Consider the following 19,809-nt stretch of genomic DNA (forward strand, 5'->3'; position numbering starts at 1 on the left):
TCCTCCCCGACGTCACACACACAGGTAGGCACAGACCCCTCCCCTCTCTGCCCCGTCTCAGTCAGGACTGCGTTCAGACCTGACTGATGGGGCTGGAGACCTTTGCTTCGCTCCCATAGCAGGAAGTCCAGTGGTCAGCCACAGCCCCTTTATCAGGAGAGGACGGGTTTCCGCAGGGACCCCTCCTCCAGCAGATTTTGTGTTTCGCTATGTCTGCCCGAATAGGGTCTCATGGCCACACCCAGCTGCTGGGGAGGCTGGGAGGGCAGGGAACAGAGTTGTCGGGACAAGATCAGACATTACCAGGATGGCGCCTGGCCCCCTGGCAAAGCCAGAGGAATAGAGATGACCACAGTGGGTGCCTGCTGCCCCAGCGTGTGGGTGGGGCTTAGAGCCTTCAGTGGACTGGAACTCGTGTGGGCCACAGCTGGGGTGGTAGAGGCCAGTGCTGGCACCCCAGCCCCTGGAAGGCACAGCAGCTCCCACTGGTGGACCTGGGGCCTCTGACCGCCCATTCTCGGCCTCCAGGAATGCTGTGGCTTCAGTGCCCCCAGACCTTTGCTTGGTGTGAGCTCTCCCCAACCCTGTTCCCTGCGGGTGTGGAGTGTGGAGCCGTTAAAGAGGTGACGTGCGTCTATAGATAGTCCGACGTCAAGCCAGCCTTACATTCTTGGAGCGAGCTGTGCTGAGTCAGGGAGGGAGCCAGCTACCTTCTGTGGGCTGCTCCGGACTTCTCCCCACGTCGCGCTGTGCCCCGTCCGCTGACCCCGATGGGCTGCATCAGTGGGCTCCTGTGCCCTTGGGTGGGGGGAGCCCAGCAGGAGATCAGGGGAGAGGGGAGCGTGAGATTGGGCTGCTGGTTTCCCTGGCTCCCTCTTCTGGTATGATCTCAGTGTTACAGGTTGGATTGTGTCCTCCCCAGGTTCATAGACTGGAGTCCGAACCCCCAGGACCTCAGAATGTGACCTGATTTGGAAAGAGGGTCTTCGGAGAGGGGGTCACGTTAAGATGAGATCGTCGCAGTAGGCCCTGATCCAATATGACTGTGTTCCCGTAAGAAGGGAAGTCATGCTCACAGAGACACACATGGGAGGAAGGTGATGTGAAGAGAAGCAAGGGGGAGACGGCCATCCACGGGTGAGGCCGGAGGCCCGAGCAAGTCCTCACAATGGCAGGAAGGACCCAGCCCTGCTAACATCCTCATGTTGGACTTCGGGCCTCCAGGACAGTAGACAATTTCTGTTGGTTAAAGCCCCAGTCTATGGTGCTTTTTGGAGTAGGAAATGGCAACCCACTCCGGTGTTCTTGCCTGAAGAATCCCAGGGACAGAGGAGCCTGGTGGGCTGCCGTCTATGGAGCTGCACAGAGTCGGACACGACTGAAGTGACTTAGCAGCAGCAGCAGCAGCTGTGGTGTTTTGTTCTGTATCCCAGCAAAGGGTACACCCAGATCCCTTACCTGAAGGTCGCAAGGTGTAGATCACGCTCCTACGTGGTTCAGGGACCCCACCCCCAGGTCTTGAGGCAGTTGCCCGTCTCTCTAACTAGCCCAGGGCTACACAATCACAGCGGGCTTCCCTGGTGGCTCATACGGTAAGGAATCTGCCTGCGATGCAAGAGACGCGGGTTCAATCCCTGTGTCAGGAAAATCTCCTGGAGAAAGGAATGGCAACCCACTCCAGTATTCCTGCCTGGAGAATCCCATGGACAGAGGAGCCTGGCGGGCTACAGTCCATGGGATTGCAAAGAGTCGGACACAACCGAGCGACTCACACACACACACATACAGTCACCACCGCTGGTGGTTCCCTCCAAGGCCACAGCTTTGTAAACAGATCCTCTCTGAATTGTCCTAACACGTCAGCAGCTGGGACCCTGGCTGACACACACTGACCTTTTTAGCAGCTTCTTCAGAATTTGCTTTTATTGTGTTTAGCGTTTTGCATTTATGTTTTCGAGTGAGATTGGCCTGTAATTTTCCTTTCTTACGCTGTTTGAATGACTGTCTGCAGGGCTTCCCTCAGACCTCACAGAGTGAGTTTAAGAGGCTGCCCCTTCTTTCCGGTCCACCGGAGGGCTGTAGACAGCCAGTCGTCCGTTCCCCCAGAGTTTGGTAGCATCTCCTGAGATCCCTGGCCCTGTTCTCTTTCTTCTTTCTTTATGGGCTCTGCTGGGTCTTTGTTGCTTCGAGGGCTCTTCTCTGGCTGTGGTCCCCGGGCTCTAAAGCACGGGCTTAGTAGTTGCGGTTCCCGGGCTCCGCTGCTCTGTGACGAGTGGGATCTTCCCAGATCAGGGATGGGACCCATGTCTCCTGCGCTGGCAGGCGGAGCCTTTACCACTCGGCCGCCAGGGAAGTCCCCCGGTGTGTTATTTACGGGATGATGTTTATCTACTGAATCATTTTTTTCATAGTCTGGGGCTTGCTGGGAATTCTGTTTCTTCTTGAGCTAGCCTAGGAGGCTGCACTTTGGTGAGTTTCTGTCCGCGTGTCCACGTTCATCGCCACGACATCATTCATGCTGTGCTCTCGGCGTGTCATCTCACATGTATCGTTAGCTATTTCCTGTCAGCACTTGGAAGGTATTCCGCTGGCTTCTGTTCCTACTGTTGGGAAATCTGCTTTAAATGAAATCGTGGGGACGTCCCTGGCTGTCCGGTGGTTAGGACTCTGCGTTTCCAATGCAGGGGGCACAGGCTCCCTCCCTGGTTGTGAAAGTAAGATCATACAATCCATGTGGCCAAAAAAGAAAAAATCGAATTGTGGATTCTGTTTCTTCTGACATCACTTTCCCCTGTGATGCTCAGCGCTTGAGTGTTCGTCTGTGCTCTCACTCGGGATGCGCGGGGGGGCCTCTCTCTGTCTCCTCGTGCCTGCTGTGTGCCGACCCCTGCTCAGCTTGGACGCTTGCTGGTGCCCTTGGCCGTGGTAACTCGGGGTCCAGGCTCCTCCTCTGCAGAGCTTCCAGGGCCGCACGAGGCTTGGAGTCTGCCACAGACACTCGGTATCAGACTGCTCTGGTGTCACGGCTCAGTTCACTTCAGTCGCTCAGTCATGTCCGACTATTTGGGACCCCATGGACTGCAGCACGCCAGGCCTCCCTGTCCATCACCAACTCCCAGCGCTTGCTCAGACTCATGTCCATTGAGTCAGTGATGCCATCCAACCATCTCATCCTCTGTCGTCCCCTTCTCCTCCTGCCCTCAATCTTTCCCAGCATCAGGGTCTTTTCAAATGACTCAGCTCTTCACATCAGGTGGCCAAAGTACTGGAGTTTCAGCTTTAGCATCAGTCCTTCCAATGAACACCCAGGACTGATCTCCTTTAGGATGGACTGGTTGGATCTCTGCAGTCCAAGTGGCTCTCGAGAGTGTCACAAATGATACCCAAACTCATGACACATAGGCAGCCATGTACTCAGCTCACGATGCTGGGCCTGTCGGTCCCTGGCTTTGCTCACGGGGTGGTTCTCGTGGCCCGGATTGTATGTGGGTCATCAGTGGGTCTTAGGTGGTTCTGCCCGTGGCAGCTGACTGGCTTTTGGCTGGGGTGGCAGGGTGACTGGGACACACATCTCCTGTCATCTGGCAGGCTACCTTGGGCCCATTCACGTGGTGGAGGCCGGGCTCAAAAGAAAGAGTGGATGTGAGTGTCCCCGTTGCCTTTCACTCGTCCAAGCTGGGGTAGACAGACGCACCCCAGCTCTCAGTGGAAGGAGGTCACATGTCAAGGGGCATGCAGGCCAGAGACGCTGTAGTGTTTTCATCTTCCATGCTCTCTGTACCCGTCTGCTGGGACTGCTGTGACAGAAGGCCACAGGTGGGGGAGCTTATTTTCTCGTGGTTCTGGGGGTGAATTCACGATCCAGTGAGGTGGGTTTCTGGGGAGACTCCCCTCCACGCCTTCCTGCTGTTGTCCTCACATGGCCTTGCCCTGTGCACGTGCTGAGACACACACAGAAAGAGAGAGAGAGAGCTTCTCCCTCTACTTAAGAGGCCGCAGTCCTGTGGGATCAGGGCCCCACCCTTAGGACCTCATTTGACCTTTGTTGCCTCCTTAGAGATCCCAGCTCCCAACACAGTCACCTTGAGCCAGGGCCTCGGCAGGTGGATCAGTGGGCACATAGGTGGGTCCATAACACCCTGTCTCACCACGTGGTGAATGAGGAGTGTAGGAGACTGCGGGGCTGGGAGGTGGCGGTCATCACTCCCGCCCACACTCCGCTGGCCACAACTCCTTCATGTGGCCCCACCTACCTGAGGGGAGCTGGGACCTGCAGGGGCGACTCAGGGAGTCGCCAGGGTGGAGTCGGGGAGTGTTTGCCACGATCAGCTGCTGCGTGTTTTTCTCCAGCCTCACCGAGCAGCTGGAGACACGAGGCGAGGCAGCCCGTCCCCGGTCCCCACGTCCTCTCGTGTTTGTAAACCTCACGATCACCCTGAAAGACGCTCACACACGTCCCCTCATTCAGGCGTGTGCTCAGCTGCTTAGTCGTGTCTGACTCTTTGCCAGCCGGTGAACTGCAGCCCGCCAGGCTCCCCTGTCCATGGGATTCTCCAGGCAAGAATACTGGCGTGAGCTGCCATTCCCGTCTCGAGGGGATCTTCCCGACCCAGGGATTGACCCTGGGCCTCCTGCACTGCAGGCAGATCCTTGAGCCACCAGGGGTCCTTTAGGAGCCCATCATCACAACGTCGGGCCGGGAGAGGAAACAGGCCAGAGAAGTCGTGCGACGGTTAAAGTTCACTTGGCTGACGAGTGTCAGGTGCCACGTCGGACGTCAGGTCCCGCGGCTGCAGAGCCACTGGTGGGGTGACCGTGCCCTGTGGCCACGGGGTCCGGCCGTGGTGGCAGTGTCCTCGGCAGTGACGTCCAGCAGCAGCGCCCGCGGCTGTGTGATCAGCCGGCTCTGCCCCACGGTGGTGGTGGGCTTCTTGGAAGGCAGCAGCCGTGGCCTATGGCTGTGGAGGCCGGCCAGGCAGTGGTGCAGAGCTGGGGTGGTGTCGGGTCTCTGGAGCATGGCTGTGCCCCCCGCCTCCTGCAGCTCCTGCTGCTGATCCCTGCCTGCCCTGGGTTCCACCTGAGGCCTGACGATCTTCCCACAGATTCCTTCCCACCTCAGTGACCAGAGTCAGCTTCTGCCGCTTGCTACCAGCGACTCTGGTGCCACAGCTGAGGGAACTGTCTGAGTCTGCTTAGGCAGCTATGACAGAAACAACAGATGCGGTTCTCAACAGCTGCTGAGGCCGGAAGTCAGAGATCAGGGTGCCAGCCTGGTTGGGGTCTGGGGTGGGGGCCCTCTTCCGGGCGTGCAGATGGCTGCCTCTGGCTGTGTCCTCAGGGTGGGTGGGGAGAAAGATCACGTCTTCTCACGAGGACTCTAATCCTGTCCTGGGCACTCCTCCCTCACGACCTTATCACCCCCCAAAGACCCTGCTTCTTCGTACCATCCCCTTGGGGTTGGGCTTCAGCGTGAATTTGGGGGCTGGGGACACAAGCATGATTCACAGCAGGAGCTTAGCAACGAGAGGCCAGGGTCCCCCCGCCCCAGGTCCAGAGCGAGCCAGGCTGGAAGGCGGTCCCGCCTCTCAGTCGCTGGCGTTGGGTGGGGGGCAGCGGGCGGTGGGCGGTGTCTGTTCCCACGGCAGCCCGCGTTTTCTGGGGCCCGTGTGGGAGCAGGTGCAGCTGCCGGGCGTGGCAGGAGCCTGGGTTGGGGCCAGTGCTGCGGAATGCGGCAGGGCACCGCCCCTCCCGGCGGAGATGAGCACGTGCCAGGCGCCTGGGGCGGCAGATGTGCTGGTGGCCCCCAGCGCCGCTCGGCTCACTGCCGGCTGTCCTGGGCCAGCGGCTGGGGGGCCTGAGATGAGCGGGCAGCTGCCCTGCAGAGGCGGTGCCCCTGGAGGAGGGGAGAGCGAGGCGCCTCCTGGGCCTGGGATGACCCTGCTCCGCATCGCACCCTGGGCACGCATTCCCAGGACATTCAAACTGAGCTCATCGCCCCCACCCAGGGCCCTGCCTTCTCACATTCCCAGGGACAACAGGGATGGGGGTGCACAGAGAGGACGGACTTGGCCCTCTCTGTGCGCAGCATGGTGGTTGCTGAGCTGGGACCCCAGCCCAGCGGTCTTCCCGCCCGTGCGGCCCCCATACTCTGCTCAGGGCTCAGCCAACTGGGGTCAGTCCTGGAGGTGCCTGCGGTTCTGAGTGTTAGATCCTCCTCTGTGAGAGGCAAGACCTGGATGGGATGACGACACGCATCCGCGTTCCTATCCGTGCAGACTTCAGGGTAACAGGACACCGCAGAGCCTTCCCCCTTCCTCCCAACCAGATCCTCAGCCGCCTCAGGGTGGGACCCCGGCTGGGGCACACTGCTTCTCTTTGCTTTTCAGAGTGCCGGCCTATCTTTGCCACTGGCCCCGGGGCCTCGTCGATGCTCCTAAAGGCGTGAGTGTTGGAGGTCGTCTCAGAAACGGGGGCTGAAGTCTGAGAAGTGGACCCACCTGGGTTCCCAAAGAACCTGGGCAGCTGACCAGGGGATGTGGGCCGAAGGATGGGAAACCCGAGGCTCAGAGCTCCCCCGCTGCAGTGGGGGCTCTCGCGGGCTTTTACGGAGCAGCCTGGAGGGACGGACCTCCCCAACCCTAGCAGCCAGTGGCGGGGCGTGCAGGTCTGGGACCAGACTCAGACTGGGGCACTGTGGCCCCACTAACCGCCGGGAGCAGTCTGCACCAAGGTCCTTGCTGCCAGGGGACAGGAATGAACCCCCCCATCCTCCTGCCTACGGAGCAGGGGTGGTCTGAGGGGCTGGAAGGGAGCAGGGAGCAGGCAGGAGAGCCGGGTTGGGGTGAGGCGACGTCCTGGCCAGAGCTGACTGCGGTCCGTGGTGTCCGGTGACAGTTCAGTGGTGGTGGGAGGGACAGGTGCGCGAGGGTGAAGCCAGCTTAGAGGGAGGCACACTGGCAAACGGGGGCCCGCCGGGGGCGGATGCCTCTTCCGGGGGTCGTTTCCTTTGCTTTCGGAAGGGGGGCCCCCCTCCCCAGCCAACCCCACTGGGGTGAGCAGCGTCGGAGCCCCAGGATCCGAGCCTCGGCAGCGCGCAGTCCCAGAGGGCAGGGCGCTCAGGTGGCCCCAGGTGCCGCGGGGGGCGCATCGCCCAGGCCGGGCGCGGGTGGGGCAGGACCGGCGGGCTGGCACCTCGGCCCCGCCCGCCGCGTGCGCCGCCCCGCCCGCCGCCCCGCCGGCCGGCGCACGGCGCTCGCGGAGCTATTTTGAAAGTGACCCTGGGCTGGGCGGCCCGCGGGGCGGCGGGGAGAGGCGCGGCGGGGCGCGGGGACCATGACAGAAGATGACCGAGGCGGCGCTGGTGGAGGGCCAGGTCAAGCTGCGGGACGGCAAGAAGGTCGGGGCCGCGGCGGGCGCGGGGCGGGGCGGGCGCGGGCGGCGGCTCACGCTCCCTCTGTCCCCGCAGTGGAAGACTAGGTGGCTGGTGCTGCGCAAGCCTTCGCCGGTGGCAGGTGAGCGGGCGCGGGGCGCCGGCGCGGGGTCGGGGCGGGGGGGCCCGCGCGCGCGCGCGATCGGCCGCCGGCGGCCTCCTGCGTGCGCCCGGTAGGCCCGGAGCGCCGGCCAGCTCGCCCGAAATAGCCGGCGGCGGGCGCCCCGGGGCGAGGGCTGTAACCGGAGAGCGCCCCGGCCTCGGCCTGCGGGGACCCTCCCGGCACCCCGACTCGGCCCGGAGCCCCGACGTCGTCTCAGACCCCAGATCCCTCGGCCGACCCCGCCTTGGCAGGAGGGCTGACCAGACCTCAGAGGGACCTGGTGGGGTTGAGGGGGTTGGGAAACCAGAGGGCTGAAAGGGCATGAGCCTGTTCTGGCCCCCTCCCCCATTGCGACGCAGGGAGCATCCCAGAAAGTCCCCGCCCAGTGGGGACTGAGCTGTGTCACTGACCCCAAATCCAGATGGGGTGTCCGGCCAGATTGACCCCAGGCGCCACCCCCTCCCCTTGCCCAGGTGGAGCTGAGGCCTGACCGCCCTGGAACAGAGAGTGGGGAAAGAGACCTTCTCTGGGGATGTGTCCTGGGACCCCCCCCCCCAGTCCCAGCTCCCGCCCAGGGCCAGCGTGCCCCCTGGGAGGAGGCTGGACGGGCACGTGGAGCTGGGCATCTCCAGCCTCGGTCCTCAGCGAGCGGCGGCGACCCGGAGGCTCTGGGCCGGTTGGCTGCAGCTGTTCCCGGAGACAGGTGCCCTGGAGCTGGCCCAGGCCCCCAGGGGTCTGTGTGCACTGCTGGGGGTGTGCGTGCACGCTGCCTCACACGTGCGAGGCTGTCGGTCTTCCGGCACGCCTGGGGGTGTCTGGCAGTTCCCAAGGAGCTCCCCTCCTCATCCGTTGGCCGAGCTGGCTCTGGGAGCTGCACGGTTGCGGTTGCGGAGCAATGGCCTGTGTTTGGCCTTGGACACAGTCTCCTCCTACCTGGAACTCAGCGTCCCCGCCAAGGGGCCTGAGCCCTGCACCCGCTTCACTGAGCTCACCTGTCTCGCAGGCCCAGCCCCGTGCCTGGTGCTGGGGGACCCTAGTCCCAGGGAGCTCAGGGAAGCCTGGCGGGGCTAGGGGCCAGGAGGCAGTGGGATCCCCGCACTGGCCAGGCTGTGCATGGTCAAGGTGGGGTGCAGGCGGTGTTGACGGAGTGGGCAGGGGCTGGCTGGGGCCCGGGGCGGGGGCTGCTTGCAGGGAGGCTGATGAGCTAGGGCCTGTGCGGGCCTCTGGGGAAGGTGACCCACCGGAGCGCAGCCCCAGGCGGGCCTCGTCCCCCTTGCTGGGGCGGGTGGTGATGTGCAGCCCCTGGTGGTGGGTGTCGTGTCTGTATCCTAGAGAGCTGGGTGAGGGCTGTGCCCTGGCCAGGCCCCGCAGACACACCTGTACGCCGGGGCCCTCTGGCACCGGCTCCTCACCGCCACAGATTTTGAGTCTATAAGTGGACTTGTGGCTGTCGAGCCTTTCTTGGGTCTTTCCACACGCAGCCCTGCGGGAGGGGAACTTGCCACGGGCCTAAGCGGAGGGAAGAGCCGCCTCTCCAGGGCGCCAGGGTGGCGGGGCTGGAGGGGATGTGCCCAGAGAAGAGGGTTAGGCGCTCCAGGCAGGACCTGGCCTGGGGACTGGGCGGGAGGGGACTGGGCTGGAGGAGAGTCCATGTGCCCCTCTGGGTTGCTGTCCGTCGTGAGCCCTGCGCCCCACGTCCTGGTCCCCAGAGTCTTGGGACCCCCACTGTGGTCCCCCATCCGGTCCAAGGATCTGTCCCCACTCCCCTGTCTCTCCTCCCGGCCCTTAGCCGATGAGCCGGCCCCTCTCCGGCTTGCTGGGGGCCTGGCTGTGAGCGGTGCAGCTGCCTGGTCCCCCTTATCCTGAAGACTGGCTCCCTCGGTGGACCTGGGTGGGGGGCAGGCCCATGCATGTTGGGGTCTCACTGCGGAGACTCCCTAGATCCCAGCTGCAGCAGAGGGGAGCCTGGGAACGAGAGGAGGGGCCGCCCTGCCTGCTGTTCGTGAAGACCCCAGGGCTCTTGCTTTTAGAAATCATTTCCCTCCCAGGTGGGCCCAAGGGGAGCAGTAGAGGGTGTTGGAGACTCTGGGCAGGTGGGGGACACAGAGTGCCCCTCTCCACTTGGTCCCTTCTCTGCTGTTTGCGCTTTGTTTTAATCAAGACCACTTATGCTCATAATAAAGTTTAGGTAATCAGAGGGAGGGGAACTACTATGGGCAGAGGGGACGGTCTTTACTGAAGCTTCAGTGAGAACTGCCCCCAGGGGTCCCCATCTCTGTCCTGGACCGAGGATTCCTGTCTGGGTCCTTTCCCCGGGCCAGGCCCCCATGAGAGGAGGGTGGTGTGGCCCACCCCGGCTGGCCCTGGGCAGCCTCTCTCTGCACCTCCCTGGGTCGAGGCTCAGGATGCTGGGAGATGCTCTCCCGTGGTTGGGCTCTGGAGGGTGGCCCACCCATGGGCGAGGCATGCAAAGGGCTTCGAGCAGCCAAGGCAGCTCCCCGGGCACTGGCTCCGAAGGCCCTGCTGCAGGGACTCCCGTGTGCACTGCCGGGGCCGCGTTATTCTGCCCAGAAAAGCCGGCAGGAGGGACCCTGAGTCCTGGAGCGGGCAGGGCCTTACAGACAGCGGGGCTGAGAGCTGGTGACCCAAGGGCTCTGGCCCTAGCTGAGTGGGTGTGGTCTCCTGACTCCTCCCCCGCCCCCCACTGTGTGCTCCGCCCTTCGGCCAGCAGGGTGTCCATGCCGCTCCTGTCCTGGGGAGGGCTGCTATCTACGCTCCCTCCTGGTGCTGAGTTCCTGGAGGGCAGGGGCCCTGACTCAGTCTCACAGGTGATGCTGGGGCTGGGGCCTGCCAGAGGACACAGGCTGGGAGCCCAGCTGCTCTCAGCAACACCTGGGTCCTGCGGACAAGCACAGGAACAGGGTCCTTGGGGCACGTGCTCCCTAAGCCCCCTGAGCTTCCATCCCACCAGCCTCCACCCCACCCCATGCAGTGGCAGCCCCGCTGAGGCGGGCACATTTCAAGAGAGGGGGGTCGGGGGGTGAGGGGGGGTGGGGGAGGGAGGGAGAGGGTGCTCCCAGGTGGTGACGCCCAAGAGGGTCCTGCTCTGGCCCCACCTTCTGGCCTGGGACCAGCCGTGTCCCCCGGGAATGGGTGTCCTATCTCAGTCCTGGGGTTGGGCCAGCCCCCAAGCATGGGCTGAGAGTAGAGACCAGCCCTCTGGTCCCCATGGACTCTTGACACAGAGGACCAGGCTTCCTGCAGCCCCTGGGTCCACCCAGGAGTCAGAGTACCCCGGATCAGGTCTGGCTTCTGCTCTGACCAATTGCATGACGAGAGTGAGTCCTCACTGAGCTTGCAAGGTAATCCCTGCAGAGGGTGGATGGGCAGTGGGTTTGCAGGGGGCCCAGGGCCCTGACCGCTCCTGCTGCTGCCCGTATGCTGAGCCCGCAAAGCCTCCTGGAGCCCACGAAGCCCCCTTGCACCCCACGAAGCCCCCTGGAGCCCCACGAAGCCCCCTGGAGCCCCGTGAAGCCCCCTTGCACCCCACGAAGACCCGTGGGGCACTTGAAGCCCCCTGGAGCCCCTTGAAGCCCCCTGGAGCCCTGCGAAGCCCCCTGGAGCCCACGAAGTCCCCCGGGGTCCGCAAAGCCCCCCAGAGCCCACAAAGCCCCCTGAGTCCACAAAGTCCTCTGGAGCCCACGAAGCCCCCTGGAGCCCCGTGAAGCCCCCCGGAGCCCCGCAAAGCTCCCCGGAGCCCCACGAAGCCCCCTGGAGTTCCACGAAGTCCCCTGGAGCCCCACAAAGCCCCTGGAGCCCCGCGAAGCCCTCTGATGCCCCGTGAAGCCCCCTGGAGCCCCCCCCCCGGAGCCCCGTGAAGCCCCGTGGCACCCTACACACGCACACGGTGGGCGCACTCTCCCCCTGAATTGAATCAGCAGCAGACCTGGGCCTGTGTGTCCGGAGGCCCGTGGGTCAGGCGGCCTGGGGCCCTGGCAGGCAGGCCTGGTCAGCAGCCCCCAGCCCCAGCCCTCGGGCGGCCCCTGGGTCCGTTGCCCAGCGGCTCTGCGGAAGGCACAGCCCAAGGTCACCATGACCGGTGAGGACTGAACCCCACAGCACTGCTCCGGCCGTGTCCCCGTGGGTGGGCGCCCGCCTGTCTCCCCTGCCGGTTCCGTCCTCCCTGCCGGCCCCCCGCCCCCACGAGGCCCACAGCTTCCCGGCTGCCCCCCCAGGCGCTCAGCCCCGGGCCGTAAACGCCTCCGGGGGCCCATGACTCCCATGGTTATTTTTACATCTTCAGGCGCCTGTGTCCAGCTGCCTGCGTGCAGGCCGCCTGGCATCCCTTGGGCCTCTTGGGCTCGTGTGTCTGCAACAGAAACCCCACCCGCCTTGCTGCCCCCTCTTCTCCCCAGGTACCCCCCTGCCCCCATCCAGAATCATCCTCTTCTTTCCTTTCCCTCAACCCTGTCTCTGCCCACAAGGGGTCCCATAAGCTGGCCGGCCTCTGGCAGGGGGAAGGCCCTGCCCACTGTCACCGTGGTTACTGCAGAGCCTGGGCCCCTTTCCTCTGCCCAGCCTAGCCGGCAGCTCCCCTGGCCGGGACAGCTTTGCTGTTGCGCTGTGCCCATTCTCCGCACGCAGCCAGCCTGGGCCTGTTTGGTGACAGCTCTCTGGCCCCCGTGAGCTGGGATGAGGCCTCGGCCTGGCTCAGCAGACCCACCCGGCTGGACCCCACCTACGTCTCGGATGGCTCTTCCCCACCTGCATGCTGGCCTCCGGGCTTCTGCACTAGCTGTTCCCTCTGGCACAATGCTGTTCCCTGCGTGCTGTCCCTCGGGAGTCTGTGTCCCGTCTGGGAGGCCCCCTGAACAGCTGCTGGCGTCAGGTGCCCGCTATGGGCCCCTGAAGAGCACGTCCTCAGGGTTTGCTTTTTTGTCCACCTTTTCCACATTCTGCCCATCTCCCCTCTTGGGTTTCGGCTGCACAGAAGCCAGGCCGTGTCCCCAGGTCCCTGGGCCACTCATGAGCAGAGTGAACCGGACTTAGTGCTGCGAGGGAGGCCGCTGGGGGGCACAGAAAAGGAGGTGGGGTGGGCTCCGAGGGGCCCCAGCGGGCATCTTTCAGCGGCCCTTTTGGTGAGCAGGGCCGCTGGGCCTTTGCCTTTTCTGCACCAGGAACCTGCCCCCTGCCCCTGGCCGGGCTCAGCGCAGGCGGGTGTAGGAGGCCAGGGTGGGCGTGCATGGTCCACAGGCAGACCCTCCCCAGTGTTTTGCGGTGATGGGACGGTGCCTGGCTCCTGGCCATGGTCCCTGCTGGCTGGCCTGTGGCTGAGGGCCTCTGCATGCCCAGCCGAGGCTGTGTTAGTGCCTCGACTCTGCGGAGTTCTCATTTGAAAGTAGAGGCTCTATGAGCTGGGGAGAGGGGGTTATCTCTGGTTACAGGCGAGGGGCTTGGACTGGTCAGGCGGTCTCCACCGCGGTGCCCACGCAGAGTGTGTGTGCATGTGTGCATGCGAGCAAGCAGGTGTGCGTGTGTGAGCACGCAGGCGCACGCGACCAAGTGTGTGTGTGTCTGTGTGTGGACCACCTCGTTTCATCTTCCCACCCTGGTGGCCCCTCTCTGCCTCCCTTTAGCACCGCCACCCCGGCCCACTCCACCCCTGCCTGAGCCACCCCTTTCAGGCCGCCCCTTCCAGGCCGCCCCTTCCAGGCCGCCCTCCAGGCCCTGTGGGTAGCTTCAGCTCCTGCCCCCAGGGTCCTGGTGGCTCCAGGCCCGGTGGCCGCCTGGCTGAGGCTGGCTGCTGTAAGCGGGGTCCTCGGGCCCACGGGGCCTGGCATGGAGATGAAGTGGGCACCTTGGGTGCAGGGTGGGAAGGCTGGCGGCACTCCCTCACTGGTGACCGGGAGACCTCGCTCGCTGGCCTAGTGTGAGGGGCGCGGCCCTGGGTGCTCGTGGTGGGGGTCCCCAGCCAGGCTGGGCAGCCTGTGTGGGCCCCTGCATCCTCCACGCGTGTGTCCCGGGCCGTCGGGCCACTGCCCCCTGGAGGCTCGGGCGCTCTCACCTGGGTGCAGAGCAGCTGAGACCCGCTTTGTCTCAGGTCCCAGACCTGAGAATTGCTGTTTCCCTGGCGCCTGTTGCTTCAGCAGCTTCTCACTAAGCAGCACTCTCTATAGGATGGGTTTTAAAGATAGGATCCCTTTATGGCTGGAGCGATGGGGAGGGGGCGGGGCAGCTGCTGGGCCGGGGCCCCTCCTGGCCCCAAGCTTGCCACCCTTCCCCTGGGCCGCGTCCTGCCCCAGCTCGTGGGAGACCACGGCGGGGTCTGGGGGTGACTCCTCTGCCGCCACCGTCACCAGGCTGTGACTTCGGGCGGCTACCACCGGGGAGAAGGTGGGGCTCGGCACAGCCATGTCTGCTCCCCCACCATTTACGTTCATATTGAAAAAGGATACGAGTGACCCGCCTGGTGTCTCAGCTTCCTGGGGCTGAGGTAACAAAGTGTCGCAAACCCAGGGGCTCGAAACAAGAGAGATGTGCTCTCTCCCTGTCCTGAAGCCTGGAAGCCCACACTCAGGGTGTTGGCAGGGCCACGTGCTTCTGCGAAGGCGCTGGGGTGCACTCTCCCACCTGCTTGGGCTCCTGGGCTCATGGGCACGTCGCTCCGTGACTTGTCTTCTCGTGGCCTCTCCTCTGTGTGTCGGTGTCTCCCCTCCCGTCTCTTACGAGGACTCTCATCTTTAGATTTGGGGCCCCCTTGGACAATCCATCAAGATCCTTAACCTGACTACATCTGCACAGACTCTTTCTCCAAACGAGGGCGTGTCTGCAGGTTCTGGGAGTCAGGACGTGGACACATTTTTTTGAGGGCGTCCCCATTTACCCCACCACAGACAGGTGAGGGCACGAGTCTATTCTCAAATCTCTGTAAGAAGCAGACTGTGAGCTGATTTTAGGCAGAGCCAGGATCCAGGGAGACTGGATAGGCCGGGGGAGAAGGGTCTCGGGGACACATGTTGGCTCTGGCACACAGGTCCCCAAACCAGCCTTGCAAGGGCAGGCGACCTCCCCCTGTGACAGCAGGAGGCATCAGGGAGCCGTGGGGCAACCCAGGGGCCCTTGTGGCAAGCCGGACTCCAGACCGAGAATCAGCAAATCCGGGGCCTGAGCCAAATCCACCCCGTCTCTTGCTTCTGTGATGAAGTGTTGTCGGAACACAGCCGTACCCGTGCGTGTGGTCTCCGGCTGCTTTTGCAGTTAAGAAGCTGTGACAGGGACCTCCCCGGGGGCTGAGCAGCGAAGACTCCACACTCCTAGCGCAGGAGGGGCAGGTTCGATCCCTGATGGGGGAGCTAGCTCCCACAGGCCGCAGTGAAAGATCCCGGAGATCCTGCCTGCCACTGGGAAGATCAGAAACCCCAGGGCTGCAGCTAAGACCCGGCACAGCCAAATAAATAAATAACGAACAGAAAAAACTGTGACAGAGACTGCGTGGGCCACACAGCGGAATATGGTTACTGTCTGACCTCTCCCAGGAAGGTTTACGGACCCTGCTCTTGACTACATCATAGGGAGCATAACTCCTGAAACAAAGGAGGTGACAGTCTTGCCCTGCCTTTGCTGGTCAGGCCACGACTGAAGCAAACAGTCTTTCCTGGGATAGAAGGGCCTCACCCTCAGCGGTGCTGGGTGGCCGGACTGTCACAGCAGAAGAGGACCGCCTTCGCGAGCTCGCCTTCCAGGGTGGGGAGCGTGACGGGAGACGGGACAGCCAGCCACACAGCGACACCAGCGGGAGAGGCCGGCCTTGCCAGGGGGGAGGAGCAGGAGGTGCTGGGCGTGTCTGGGGAGCAGCCTGGTGTGGGTGGCAGGGCTGTGCTCACGCCGGGCTCCCGTCCGCGGCTGCCCCGGTGTCCACGCGCTTCTTTGCTGGGAGTCTCTCTGTGCTCACGGCCTCCCCAGGCTTTCTCCTCTTGAGCCTCTGGTGACACTTGGGGGGCATTTCCATAACAACACGTGCCCTTTATGCCTCCTGAGTAACTAATTTCTCTCTGGGCTGGGCCGCGCGTTTCCAAGGAAGCTGTGTTCTGGAGAGAACATGCCCGAACCCTCGGGTGGCAGGTGGGTTTCCGTGGGCTCTGGGGTTCTGTATATTCTCCTGAGAATGAAAACAGCCTTGCCTTTTTTTTTTTTTTTTTCCCTCACATAAGCATTTCAAACACTAGGGACAGGGTCACAGATAGGAAGCGGAGCCCCCATCCCAGGCCTTGGAGGTTTGTAAACAGGAGTTTGCCGGAGCCAGCCCGTCCCGCAGGCTGGTGTCCAGTCTGCCTGTGGCTGCACCCCCACCTGACCGCAGCAGTGTGCGTCCAGGACACGCCGTCCACCCTCTGTCTTCACGGGGCAGGGGTTGACGGCAGGCTCTCCGTCTGCTGGCCTAGCTGAGTGTGGAGTCAGGCTCTGGGGTCCGAGTGTCCCTCGGGTCTGCAGGGAGGCGTTTTCCAGTGTTGGGCGGGGCAGGGAAGTGCTCCAACCCGAGAGGTCCTCCAGTGCCTGCCCCCAGCCCTCTCCTGCCCCGACAAGAGGGCTTGTTCACTGAGCTCGGGGCCACCTCACACTCTAGCATCTAGGTGTTCACATCAGGCCCAGGACCCTCACCCTCAGCAGAAACCGGACTGTGGCCGGGCGGGGCACGCCTGTGCTCAGGAGGGATGCAGGGGCCCTGGGCCGGGTGGGCGGGTCCCTGCCAGGGAGTGTCCTGAGCCCACTTCTGCCTGCGTGGCCCGTGGCCATGTAGGGTGGGGGTACCTTTTGCGCATGAGGGGCTGGAGGCTCAGGGTGCCCAGAGCTTGCTGGGGGCAGGCCGTGCCTGGAGCCTGGGTTTCTGGGGTGTGGCGGGGGTGGTGCCGGGCACTCGGGGTGGTGGCTGCACTGACCCCCACCTCTGCACCCCCTGCAGACTGCCTGCTGATGCTGGCCTACAAGGACAAGTCAGAGCGTGCCAAGGGGCTTCGGGAGCGTAGCAGCCTGACGCTGGAGGACATCTGCGGGCTGGAGCCCGGCCTGCCCTACGAGGGCCTGGCCCACACACTGGCCATCATCTGCCTGTCTCAGGCCGTCATGCTGGGCTTCGACAGCCGTGAGGCCATGTGCGCCTGGGACGCCCGGATCCGCTACGCGCTGGGTGAGGGTGAGTGCACCCAGGGCCCACGGGGATGGCCTCTGCCTGCCCTCAGGGGTCTCAGGGGGTCTCACTGCTGGGCTGCAGAGGCCAGGTCGCAACTCCCAGTGCCTGTTGAGCGCCCTCTGGTCGGCCGTGATTGGGACAATGGTAGGTTCATGGGGGAGATGCCTCTTGAGCTCCCGAACTTGGCCACATCCGTGTGACCTGGGGGCCTTTAGCCCTGGCAGGTGACTGCCTGACCCCAGAGCCCCGGGGAGGAGGAGCCAGCCCCCCTGAGCCCCACAAGGGGGGGTGCGGGGTGCAGGATGGGGTGCTCTTGGGAGAAGGGCAAGACCCAGCCCCCCCAGCTGCCCACCGGGCTGGTCGAGCAGAGGCGCGCCGGCCCCCGGCTGAGTCATCAGAACCCACGGCTGGCATCTTCTATCGAAGTGCAGCTAGCTCACAGGGCTGCGTCAGCTCCGGGCAGGCGGCGGGGTGGCTCGGCTGTGCGCGTGTGCGTGTGTGCACACGTGTGTCTGCTTTCAGGTCCTCGTGCAGCACAGGCTACTGCAAGACCCCGAGCGTAGCTCCCTGTGTGTGTCCAGCAGGACCATGTTGCTTGCCTCACGTACACGTAGCGGTGTGTACGGTTTAATCCCAAAGCCCCGCGTTATCTCAAAAGCCACGGTGTTTTAACACACTATTAAACAGTTAAAAATGAAAGCTCGAAGCCCATGATGAACAGAAATGTCAAAATCTTAAAGCGAAGCTGGTCTGTGAGCCGTCTTTAAACCTTCCCATCCGCATCTGCCCCGATGCCACAGCCAGCCTGGGCTTTGTTTAAGCTGTTTCACTCACCATGGACTTTATGCATTGACTTTTTTGTTGTTTAAATCATCGTTAAAATATCACTGATCTTGGCACCTGTTTTGCACCCTGAGTAAGGGGCCTCGCTCACCTCAGCCCAGCCCAGCTAGCGGTCAGCGGCTTGTCCCGCCTCCGGGAGCCCCCGGACCAGGCATCTAGGGTGGGGGATGCGTGTGGACGGCCCAGTGAGGGGGCGCAGGGGCAGGAGGGAAGAGCCCTTTCCAGAAAGTTCTCCCGTTGGGGTTCCCGCCAGTTCAGCCTGGCTCAGCGCGTGACTCCTCTTCTGTTAGGGTTGGGGGTGGGGGAGAGGGCAGGGGCCTGGTGCAGAGGCAGCCGCTGCCCTGTCCTGGCACCTTAAATAGAAATCACCAGGACGAGGTGATGGGTTGTGGACCCCCGGCCCCACGGGGCCAGGCTGTGAGGGTCCTCGCCCAGGGCCTGCTGCCCACCATGGGGGCTCGGGTGGGCTCAGGGAGGGAGGAGGAGGCAGGGCTGGGGCTGGCCCCTCGGCTTCGGGGTGGACCCGAGTCTGGTGGGCACAGGCCGGGAGGCCGCCCTCCGCTCCTAGGCCTGGATGTTCTGGGATGCACCCCTCTTCCAAGGTCCTTCCGAGGCTGGGGCGGGGCTTGTGAGGCGAGAAGAGCTCACCACCGCCCTCCTGAGGGGCTTCAGGGGCAAAGGGCTGAGCGGAGGCAGAGAGGAGGTCTTGGGGAGCTAACTGTCATGCTCAGTGCCAGGGAGACCCTCTCACTGGAGCGGGGAGGGCCTGCGGTTTCCTGCGTGTCCCTGCAGCCGGGCTGGGACTCTCCAGAAGGGGCCGGAAGCTGGGCCTCCTAGGCCTCCGTGTTCCCATCTTTGGAATGGGGCCACAGCAGCTGCACTGGGTGGAGGTTTCTCAGAGGAGGCGCCCGAGGCCTCGGACTTGCCAGCCGGGGCTCGTGTGTTTCTCCCGGAGCTTACTGGGGTTGGTCCAGCCTTGTTAGGGTGAGAGGTGGGGGCACTCAGGGCGGGCCCCCTTAGGACGGGACAGGGCGGGTCTCTGGCCCCGGGTGGCCCTGCCCTCAGGAGCTGACACCTGGGCTCCTGCTTCCTGGCTGCGTCTGCTCCCAGCAACACTCTGTCGCCCCCGCCCTGCCCCAGTGCACAGGTTCCCCGTGATCGTGGCTCCGGGCACCAAGCTGGAGAGCGGCCCTGCCACCCTGCACCTCTGCAACGACATCCTCGTGGTGGCCAGGGACGTCCCCCCAGCCGTGGCGGGGCAGTGGAAGCTGTCGGACCTCCGGCGCTATGGGGCCGTTCCCAACGGGTTCATCTTTGAAGGCGGGACCAGGTGTGGATTCTGTAAGTACGTGGGCCGTGGGCTTGCTGGCCGGGCCGTGGCCCCAGAGCCGGGCATCCCACTTGCCCTGGCCTCTCTTGGGCCCGCAGCTGCCTGCGGTCTCAAAGAGGCTGGCGCTTAGCCCCCAGCCCCGGCCGGAGGCAGGGGCTTGGGGCTGCGAGCGTGCACCCTCCCACACGAAGTCAGTGCAGGGCCACCCGGGGGGCGGTTCAGGGCCCGGTCACAGGGCTTCAGAGCTGCTCAGCTGGGAAAGAAAGAGAACAGATATGTCCACTGAGTCTATGCTTAGTGGACACTTCGGCTCCCTGGGCCCTGAGCCCCCCACCCAGGCCGACGTCAGCAATGAGGGCTGAATACAGGGGCCCAGCAGTGAGCGGGGTGGTGCCCAGGGCTGAGGTGGTGTCCGAGGCCGGGTGAACGCTGCAGGGAGCTAGCCTCCAGCTGGGAGAGGCTCGGCGGGGGGAATGCACAGGCCCTCGGGTGGAGAGTTCGGGGTGCAGGGCGGCAGGGGGCTATGTTCCAGTGCCCCAGCCCGCTGTTCTCCCAGTGAAGGGGGCTGCTGTGGGCCTCCACTTGCTGTTGGGGGCGGGGACAGTCCCTCCCTTCCTCTGTCTGGAGGGCCCGAGCCTGTCTGCAGCCCCAGGCTGTTTTCCGGCCAAGTGCCTGCTGCTGGACCGACTCGATGACGAAGGTGCTGGGCTGGAGGGTGCGGCCTGGGTGGGGGCTGTGCATCCCAAATCCGGTCAGCCCGAGACCCCAGACGCAGGTGGGGGGTCACGGATCCCTCCCTCGTGTGAAGGGTGATCGGGGCTCCGAGCTGGAGGCTACCTCCCCACCCTCTTAGAGGAACACAGATCGCTCCCCAACCCACAGCCCCTGGAGAGGACAGAGCCAGCCAGGGGCTCCCA

The 19,809-nt window shown here is 64.0% G+C and overlaps 1 protein-coding gene across 1 annotated transcript; it reads left to right on the top strand.

The window, feature by feature from the left end:
• DOK7 (docking protein 7) lies at positions 7,237–19,022 on the top strand. The gene is made up of 4 exons (XM_018049929.1): positions 7,237–7,396; positions 7,466–7,511; positions 16,492–16,722; positions 18,703–19,022. Exons 1-4 carry the CDS (start codon positions 7,343–7,345, stop codon positions 19,020–19,022), a joined length of 651 nt encoding a protein of 216 aa, XP_017905418.1. The 5' UTR covers positions 7,237–7,342.

Source organism: Capra hircus, chromosome 6 (genome assembly GCF_001704415.2).
Source record: "Capra hircus breed San Clemente chromosome 6, ASM170441v1, whole genome shotgun sequence".
NCBI classification, from domain to species: domain Eukaryota; kingdom Metazoa; phylum Chordata; class Mammalia; order Artiodactyla; family Bovidae; genus Capra; species Capra hircus.